The sequence below is a fragment of the Entelurus aequoreus genome, linkage group LG05 (assembly GCF_033978785.1).
Source record: "Entelurus aequoreus isolate RoL-2023_Sb linkage group LG05, RoL_Eaeq_v1.1, whole genome shotgun sequence".
Taxonomy (NCBI): Eukaryota; Metazoa; Chordata; class Actinopteri; order Syngnathiformes; family Syngnathidae; genus Entelurus; species Entelurus aequoreus.
In genome coordinates this window covers 64,963,843-64,974,170 of record NC_084735.1, presented here as the reverse complement: position 1 = coordinate 64,974,170, position 10,328 = coordinate 64,963,843, and the positions used below count along the sequence as shown (strand labels likewise).

General features: G+C 37.2%; 1 protein-coding gene across 2 annotated transcripts in view; it reads right to left on the bottom strand.

Moving 5' to 3' along the window:
- Nucleotides 1–1,050: 1,050 nt before the first annotated feature.
- alg9 (ALG9 alpha-1,2-mannosyltransferase) overlaps nucleotides 1,051–10,328 on the bottom strand; it is a 14,268-nt gene continuing 4,990 nt past the window's right edge. The window contains exons 5-15 of one of the 2 annotated variants that reach the window (XM_062048658.1): nucleotides 7,961–8,049; nucleotides 7,748–7,883; nucleotides 7,579–7,666; nucleotides 7,388–7,493; nucleotides 6,077–6,199; nucleotides 5,806–5,960; nucleotides 5,613–5,742; nucleotides 5,401–5,548; nucleotides 3,018–3,147; nucleotides 2,809–2,939; nucleotides 1,051–1,635 (exon numbers count right to left, since the gene is read on the bottom strand). In XM_062048658.1, the coding sequence (XP_061904642.1) occupies nucleotides 1,512–1,635; nucleotides 2,809–2,939; nucleotides 3,018–3,147; nucleotides 5,401–5,548; nucleotides 5,613–5,742; nucleotides 5,806–5,960; nucleotides 6,077–6,199; nucleotides 7,388–7,493; nucleotides 7,579–7,666; nucleotides 7,748–7,883; nucleotides 7,961–8,049 (1,360 nt within the window). In that variant the 3' untranslated portion in view covers nucleotides 1,051–1,511. Of the gene's footprint in view, nucleotides 1,636–2,808; nucleotides 2,940–3,017; nucleotides 3,148–5,400; nucleotides 5,549–5,612; nucleotides 5,961–6,076; nucleotides 6,200–7,387; nucleotides 7,494–7,578; nucleotides 7,667–7,747; nucleotides 7,884–7,960; nucleotides 8,050–10,328 lie in introns of both variants that reach the window. The other variant, XM_062048657.1, reaches the window with a different exon arrangement.

The following is a 10,328-nucleotide window of genomic DNA, read 5'->3' as shown; positions in this document are numbered from 1 at the left end:
ACCATTATAAAATGTGGTACCGTAAAATCATCAATCGTGGATTTCACAGTAAAAAAACAACAAAAAACTGACTGCTCAGTCGAGAGAATTTTACTGTTAAAAAAACAAACATTGGTCGGTTTTTTTCAACTTACAGTAAAATGCTGTTAAAAAAAATCCTTACATTTTACAGTAAAATCAATTGGTCATTTTTATAGTGTACAATTTGATGGATAACTTGCTTCGAAATCATGAGTTGAGCAGATATTTAAGTATTTATTTGGATTTTGAGCAAAAAAGTTTGATAAGATAATATTTGTTGCAACATTGAACACTATTTTTTCCCTGTCAAACTAGAAAAAAAACCTTAATACCTTTAGTAAGAAAATAAGAAAGAAAATATAAGGTATTTTATTGACACATATTATATCCAGGCTTTTGCGGGCCATATAAAATGACGTGGAGGATCGGATCCGGCATGCGGGCCTTGAGTTTGACACCTGTGCTGTATATGGAATGTATCTATTACACTGAACTATGTGGTGTCGCATGCACTGAAGAAGCTTCATTAAGACCTGTGCTTGATGACGACAGTGAACAATGGCAATATGTCAGCTCGTACAATTCGAAAAGATGCCACAAACATACTCACCTTGAAATTGCACTCTTTGAAGTACACCATTAAGATGGGGCATTTTGGTCTCTGCTAGTATATCGTGGATAAGTGCGCATGGCATTTGCATGGCCATTTAAGTGTTGATATTTCACTGTTTGCAGTCTAATAATGTTCATTTGGTGACATGTTGGGTAAATACTATTTGTGTTTGTTTTTTAACTGTGTATTGACACAACGATCAAACAGGAATACATGAATGACTTTCTCTTTCCCACTGAATCAATCTGTTTTGATTCATGATGCTCCCAAGGGTCTAGGTAGCACATTAATGACAACACAGCATGTTGTTGAAGAGAATGTTCAATTATATTGATATTTGTAATGATGTGTTATGTCTTGATACGCCTCCTGTGGTTTGTATGTTTGTTGGGTAAATAAATCAATCGGATTGTGGTGCTGTTTTTTATTGTACAGATAGAAAAACAAAACAAGGTTGTATTCACAGTCATATTTCTTTCCATTACCCATCTAAATTATTCATTTCCATTCATCATCTTCACTCACACCGAGCACAAAAAGTAAACATCAGATTTTTATCACCTATGATTGAGTTATTCCGTTCGGTTTGGTGTCCAGTATGGAGGGAAACACTGACATGAACTGACATCTAAATAAGCACACCTGAGGAATGACACACATACAGACACACCATTCCCGCCCCTTAATAGTGTCAAGTGCGAATTGGTGTTCAAATGCACATGCACACACTCACACACAAGTCCATGCAAAGTCTTTAAAGGGTCCGCATCTTCATTTCTTAAGACCAATAGTCAAACTCCACCTGACAAACTGCACACTCCAGCTGTGTCAAAAGGGGAAGTCATTGATTTTTGTTGTTGTATCTGAGGTTAAAAGGTCAGCCACGGCTGCGCGTACGAGGTTGCTTTTGCCGCCGCGGTTTCAAGATGACGTAGCGCCGGTAGCTGGTGTGGCGCTCGGACAGGAACGGGATGTAAAATGCTCTGAAGACAGGAGAGGACCTACAAATGGATAAAAGTGGCCATTTTGAGATTCCTTTTAAAGTTGTTTTAATTATTTCCTGTGTAGAATTGGAATGTACAAATATATTTGATGCATTTATTCAGTGTTTTTAAAGGGAAACTATGATGATTTTTGTCATTTCTGACTTACAACTATTGTTACAATGTTGGATACGTATTAGGGATGTCCGATAATGGCTTTTTGCCGATATCCGATATTCCGATATTGTCGAACTCTTTAATTACAGATACCGATATCAACCGATACCGATATCAACCAATACCGATACATACAGTCGTGGGATTAACACATTATTATGCCTAATTTGGACAACCAGGTATGGTGAAGATAAGGTCCTTTTTAAAAAAATTCATAAAATAAAATAAGATAAATAAATTAAAAACATTTTCTTGAATAAAAAAGAAAGTAAAACAATATAAAAACAGTTACCTAGAAACTAGTAATTAATGAAAATGAGTAAAATTAACTGTGAAAGGTTAGTACTATTAGTGGACCAGCAGCACGCACAGTCATGTGTGCTTACGGACTGTATCCCTTGCAGACTGTATTGATATATATTGATATATAATGTAGGAACCAGAATATTAATAACAGAAAGAAACAACCCTTTTGTTTCAATGAGTGTGAATGAGTGTAAATGGGGGAGGAAGGTTTTTTGGGTTGGTGCACTAATTGTAAGTGTATCTTGTGTTTTTGATGTTGATTTAATTTAAAAAATAAAAATAAAAATAAGAAAAAAAACCATACCGATAATAAAAAACCCGATACCGATAATTTCCGATATTACATTTTAAAGCATTTATCGACCTCTAATACGTATGTTAAACAAAGCCAAAGCATTAAATCATAAGGTTCATGCATTAATAATAATTATAATAATAATAATAATAATAATAATGGATTAGATTTATATAATGCTTTTCTAGACACTCAAAACGCTTCACAGAGAAGTGAGAACCCATCATTCATTTACACCTACTGGTGGTAAGCTACATTTGTAGCCACAGCTACCCTGGGGTAGTCTGACGGAAGCGTGGCTGCCAGTTCGCACCACTTTGCTAGGGTGTTTTTATTTAGTTTTAATGCATTTTGTGTACAAGAGGTATATGATTTCACTATATTACATATTGTAAGTGTGGTATGTGGAATACCTGGATGCTTGCAAAAAAGGCTTGTAGGCAATGACGTTCCACTCCTCTTTGTTGGCTGCGTATCGCGGCTCATGTGGCGTTTCTTCTTCTGTGTCGAGGTCTACCAAATAGTGGCACTGCCGCACGTCTACCTGCATGGATCGACGCACTGGTCATGTACTATAAGTGTTTTTGCTAATACAGGGAAAACAAATAAGTGTGTTTCCCACATATCTGCTGGGCTCTTCCAGGTTCTGGTCGTTCATATTAGCAGGGATGATCTGTGTGGCCAGAGGACCGGAGGCGTACGGCTGGGGGAGCTGACCTTTGAACTCACTTTGGATGAAGTGTAGTTGCCAGCTGGAGATCAAAAACAGGAAACTTAGTGGACAAATACACATTTGATTGTGAAAGTAAACAGTGGTGAGGTAGAATACCAAGGCAGTGGACTCTAAGCCTCAAAGCTAAATCTGTTCCTATTCATCCATCCATCGTTCAACTCCAGGCCAAATGTAGAAAATTTAAGCCTACTGAATATAAGCAAGTTGATATGTGAAAAGTAAAGTTTGATTAATCGAGTAATTGGATGAATCACGTATTTTATGGAAAATAGTTTAAATAAATGAGGATTTTCTGCTTACCATAATATTCTTTTTTTTCTAATCAATACACATCAACATTGAAATTGCACTTTTAACATATGTGCATTAATAAGAATTAAAAAAAATAAAAAACACTCTGCGCTGTTCGCCACCACTCAGATCATGGTCCCCACACACTACCGCTCGTGTGCGCTCTATTGAAGAAACTATGTGCATGTATTTAAAGTACCAATAGAGTGGAAAAACAAGTTTCCTCTATGTTGAAGCTATTATCATATATATATATGATGTATGACAACGAAAGACTTATAAAGTTAGTGAGTAAATAGATATGATCAAAATAGTATCAATCTTATGAAGATTTCCAAGCCATTTTGAGAGCTAATGAGCTAGCCAGTCACGTGATCACGCGACGAAGCGGTAGGAACCGCAAATTCTTCCCCACCAACATCAATGCAAATCATTCAGACCTTGTGAGAGCCAACAACGATTACTTTGGGACAAATGATGGTCCAGAAACTTCTATTGTTGATCCTGAATACAAGGAGAATGAGCTACAAGTTTTAGAAGCTCTGCTAAACAGATACAGCTATAGTGAAACACTAAACATCATGTAGCAGTATTGCTAAGTGCTAAACAAGAAATACAAACTACAAATATAATAAAACAATAGCTTACTGTACAATGTCTGTTCTTACTTCGATGATGACAAATAGGATGTCCATATCTTCCCGTTTAAGTGCTAAACAAGAAATACAAACTACAAATATAATAAAACAATAGCTTACTGTACAATGTCTGTTCTTACTTCGATGACGACAAATAGGATGTCCATATCTTCCCGTTTAGATGAATAATGAATCATGATGCATCACAACAAGACACTGTCTTCGGTTGTGTGTGTTTGTTTCTATCCCCGTTTATAAATTGAATGTCACAGATGAACAATTTTTTGATTTATGGCTAAATCATACTAATATCCAGATGGGAGGCATGATTTATAATCTATAATAACTTTGAAGAACCGAGACGCAGGAGCAGCAGGGCATCGCCGCCAGCTCACAGTAAAGCAGGAAAGGGCTATTTAACTTTGTGTTATCAATCCGCCGCTAAAAAATTGTATGTCTGCGTTAACGCTTATAAAAACAACATAGCTAATATTAGGTTAATATTTAGGTCACAATGTCTATATGAAGTACTGTTGGCAGGTTTTGGATGGTTATTTAGAGGGTTTTGTGAGGGGATTAGAAAGCCCCCATTGACAGACTATTTACGTATTTATTTATTTAAGACTTATAATGCATAAAAAAAGAAAAACATGTGTTCATGTCTTATATAGGGATTGTGAATGATAGACTGCACATCTCTCTCTAATGTTTTTTCTAGTATGACTGATCTGATACTATGGTCAGAGTGCAGAAGTGTTACTCCAGTGACGTCAATCTACGGAAATGACCAAAGACGTTCGGAGCAGAATATTCAAAATGGCTGACTGAATTTGTGGCATTTTGTGATGTTTAGACTGTGTTTTCACATACTTTGGGGATTGTAAATACAATTGGAAATGGTTTAATGGATACAATGAAACACAATTAAGCATATAAAGTCAACTTGTATTTCCACTTTACTGGTACTTTTAAGTTCCAGGCACTCCATTCAATCCGGATTTTGGCAATTTTTATGAGTTACACTCAAACAATTAATCGAAGCAAAATAATATAAGTGTAAGCTCTTTTTCAATCGATTAATCGTTGCAGCCCTAGTTGTAGTTATTTACTATATTACAAATACAATAAGAAATATATTTCCTTGAGCTCAAGATGCTCCAAAATCAAGCTTTGCTCTGTTTTTGTTTACTTGCTGTTTCAGACAAATCTTTTAAGGCAGCGGACTGGTTTGGTCTGAGTAAAATGTGCCCTGTGCCAAGTGAAATCCTTTATGAGTCCATTACTTTGACAACTGATCAGTCAAATTACAAAGCAATGATTTAAGAATGTCAATCCCTACTGACTTGTGTGGAAGAAGGAAGCTGCTGGGGAAGCGGTGCCACTCCTTGCCCACACACACACTAACTGGTCTGCCTTCGGGGACTGAGTGCAGAGTGGTATCCTTGGCGATGCGGTGAAACTCTGGGTATAAGTCCAGAGGAGCGTGGTAACCTGTAGAGAGGAAGAAAATATGTCAAGCCAGGATAGAGAGATGTACGTGCCCTCACACATATACCTTTGAAGAGGGCAACAGAGCGAGAGAGTGACATCACAGCGAAGACCACAACTGCACTGAGTGCCAGCCAATTGGAGGAGACCGTGTAGTGCTCCAGTCGGTAGCGCTGGAACAGGAAGTGGTAGCATTTCTGCAGGAAGGGAACAAATGAGAAGATGCAGCTTGGACGGGGACCGCTATAACAGGAACACACCTGCAGAGACGAGAGGGCCACTGCACCACTCAGGCAAATAAGAGGATAGATGGGAAATAGAAAGCGCTCCTCTTTGTGGGGTCGAGAGAAGAAAATCAACATCCACAAATACATGGGGGACAGAGTCAGCCAGTATGGACGGCCCAGGTTCTGCACTGCAGGAAACACACATGAGAGGCGACTCGTGGAATCACAAGAGCAGCTATTACGACTAAGGGAAGCTGTGAGGAACATTCTGCACATGATCGCAATTCACACACAAACTGCTCACCATGGAACTTTTGTAGGAGCGTCTCCATGAGAGCAGTGAGTGGCAGGGAAAAGAGTGCCAGAACAAACACCAGGTTGAAGTTCAAAGCCCCATTTATGAAGTAGAAGTGCCACGGCTCTGTGCCTGGAAATAAAAGACACAAAATACACATTGCTGTGATCAAAGTCCAAAAAAACAAAACGGGGAGTTCAACTGAGACCCATGCAGATTATATCCATCCACACCAGGATAATGAAAATATTAGAAAATACTTAGTATGATGCAGTAGTGTGTGTACACTACTGCAAACCACAAAAATAAACAGGTTGATTACTCAATAAAACTGAGAATCATTAACTTTTAAAAACACAAAATGCCATAGACCAGTGTTTCTTAACCGCAAAACTGGGCCACCAAAAAAATCTCTTTCTCAGCTGTGGTTTGTGTGGGCCGTCGGTAGTGGTTCTCAGTTGTAATACACGTCTCCACCACTTGTTGCAGTAAAGACAATATCAAACAAACAGAAGATGTCTGGAGCTAAAGTAAGAATAATAATAATATATTTTATTTGTATTGCACTTCACATTTGAATAACAAATCTTAAAGTCATAGAAAGGTTTCTTAAGCGCAATAAAATATGACTAAAGTGGTGAAACTGTATTTTAATATGCACTTAAATTGTATTGACAGTGTATTTAAGAAACATATAAATGATTGTTTATTATTAAATTGGTTAGAATTTATTTTAGAAACTGTGTAATTGTATGGATGGATGGATGTATGTCAATTTATTATTTAGGAGTTTTGTGAGTCCCTTTTTTTGCTGACTATTTGACTAGTATTTAATTTTGTAATCAGCCTGACCAAAGCCCTGATAATAATATTTGAGATTAACACATGCTTTCATATCAATTGAATATGATTAAAATCAAGAGTAAAATTACTAATTCAATGTTAATATTAGAGTGGGCCCCGTTCCCTTCTGTCGTGGAAAAAATGGGCCTCAAAGTCCAAACGTTTATAGACTGCATGAAGCCCCTAATCAGTGTGACACGAAAACACAGGCAAATTAGATACATTAAGTTGGCTTCAGGCTCTCTCTATAGACCACAAAAGGGAATGCAGCTTTATGAAGGCTATTCTTTTTTCAGTAATTCTTAGATGACAAAGTCAAATGTATTTAACAAAAAAGAATTTACGTCTAAGCTCAACTTAAGTGTTATGGATGTATAATTGGCTTTTTAAATGGGCACAATGCCACTTCTGACTTTTATGCCTAGTACTTGTGCCAACATGATATAAAATATTACATTAGAGGTGCGTGCTAATTACCATACAGATCGGGCCCATGTGGTGTGAAGACATTATACAGCAGAATATTGAGAGGGGCGACCACTAGTTTGCCATAAAGGAAAGAGTCCACTGCCACCAAGGGACCCTGAAAAAGAAACCGTGCATCTTTTTTATATAAATATTTAATATATTAAAGTTGAACTCCACCAGTAATTGTTGCCTTTTCTTACCAGAAAGACCAAGACAGCAACAGCTGACCAGGTGATAAAACTCTTCCATTCCCGCTTTAACACCAGCAGGTCGAAGGCAATCGGCACCCTGTTGAGCGGAGAAATTATTTTACATATTTCCATTCACAGGATGCAGTTGATAAAAAGTCATTCTGATTAACATTGGCACCCAATCAGAGCGGAAAACGGCCATCCAACGAAGGCGCCAGCGGCTACACCCGCTATGGCTAACGGCGTGAAGTCCTGGAACCATCCTGTCATGGCGATTAGCGTCGTGTACATACAGAAAGAAGAAGGCAGGAACCCTGCAGAGAAGAAGAATGTCTACTTTTACATAATGTTGACAAAGACAAAACAGAATTTGTGGAGGAATTAGACCAACCTGCAGATGAGCAGAACATTCCGGTGCTCAGGACGAGAAACGCCAACATCAGGCGGCCGACATGCAAACCAAACTTCTTACAAACGGCCCTGTCAGAAAGTGTTTTAGTTTGATCTTATTCTGCCACAGTTTTAAAATCTTTAGGATGCTCTTATTCTGGCAATTTACTCTGGGACGTCATGTCCTGTCCATCACATCCTCTGCTAGTATTGCCTCATTAATGGGGTTGTGGACAGCACTGTGTGTGTTCCTGACCAAAATGTAACTTTATGGCAAATATAGCACTGTCATTCATGTTCCCATGCCTATAATTTGTGTTAAATGTAGCCTTCACTGCATATTCGTTTGCAACGATGTTGCCGCATTCAGCTACAATTCAATGCTCAATTTTCGTTCTCTCAATGGTGACGTAATTTCTTTACACGGCAGTTACGCTATTCCACCACTAGAGGTCCCCAGAGACCACGTTTAAAGAGAAACTGCACTTAAGAAATTTTGTCTATCATTCACAATTCTTATGTTAGAGAAGAACCCATTTGTTTTAATTTGTTTATGCATTATAACTAGTAAATAATTGCTTACAAAAGTGAGCTAACAATGGAGTCAATGGTCATTTACTTTATACAGAACTCCAAAATAATCCAAAAGCCTCCATCATCGTTTTATATAAACGATGTAAGTATATATGTAATGTAGTAACAGACAGCTTCATAATAACATGTAATATTTATGTATTTTGCTAATTTTAAGCATACAGCGGCATATTCATTTTACAAATGCATCATAATGTTCGCTTTTCCCTTCAACAACAATAACAACACTACTACTCATGGCAGACTTGTGAGAGACAACAAAAACTAATTTGGAACAAATGATGATACAGAAACTTATATTTTTGACTCTGAATATAAGAAGGATGAACTACAAGTTTTAGAAGCTGTGTGCTAAGCGGATCCAGCTTTACTGAAACACTAAGCATCATGCAGCAGTATCGCTAAGTGCTAAACAATGAACATAAAAAACAACCACTTACTGTACAATGTATGCTCTCACTTCGATGCCGACTGATGGGATGTTCATATCTTCCCGTTTAGACTAGGTATTAATCATAACTCTCACGCAGCTAAAAAAAAAAATTCTATGTGCCGCAAACAAGCGTCTTTTCGTGACTTTCTTACCATTACCGGGTATAAGTTGGATGTCAAAGTTGACCAACTTCTTGGTTTATGGCTACAACCTTCTCATATACAGGTAAGAAACACGATTTATAATCTAGAATGAACTTTTACCAACTCAGAGGCGATGAAGCAGCTCACTGGCTCAATATAGCAGCATCATGTAGTTAGCTCCCTGTGATCACGGCGCCACACTAAAAGTAGTTTGTCTGCGTTAGCGCTTGTAATAACAATATCACTAATACTTGGTTAATACAAGATGTAAATGGAGCATTGTTGGCAGCTTTTGGATGTTTTTTATAGGGCTTTATGAGGGGAATAGTGTACTCCAAAGATAGGCAAAATTCCCAAAACGTGCAGTGCTATTTTTCTTTTTATCATTTTTTTGTATTTGTTCCTTCTAGACCACACGCGCGTGCACGCACACGCACTCACACACGCACATGCACACACATAATTATTAATAGAGATGTCCGATAATATCGGCCGGCCGATATTATCGGCCGATAAATGCTTTAAAATGTAATATCGGAAATTATCGGTATCGTTTTTTTTATTATCGGTATCGTTGTTTTTTTAAATTTTTAAATTTTTTATTAAATCAACATAAAAAACACAAGATACACTTACAATTAGTGCACCAACCCAAAAAACTCCCTCCTTCATTTACACTCATTCACACAAAAGGGTTGTTTCCTTCTGTTATTAATATTGTGGTTCCTACATTATATATCAATATATATCAATACAGTCTGCAAGGGATACAGTCCGTAAGCACACATGATTGTGCGTGCTGCTGGTCCACTAATAGTACTAACCTTTAACAGTTAATTTTACTAATTTTCATTAATTACTAGTTTCTATGTAACTGATTTTGTATTGTTTTACTTTCTTTTTTATTCAAGAAAATGTTTTTAATTTATTTATCTTATTTTATTTTATTAATTTAAAAAAAAAAAAAGGACCTTATCTTCACCATACCTGGTTGTCCAAATTAGGCATAATAATGTGTTAATTCCACAACTGTATATATCAGTATCGGTATCGGTTGATATCGGTATCGGTAATTAAAGAGTTGGACAATATCGGAATATCGGATATCGGCAAAAAGCCATTATCGGACATCCCTAATTATTAATCCAAACTTCAACCAGTAAAGTCTCTCTGTGCCCTACTCTCTGGAGTCCTTTTCC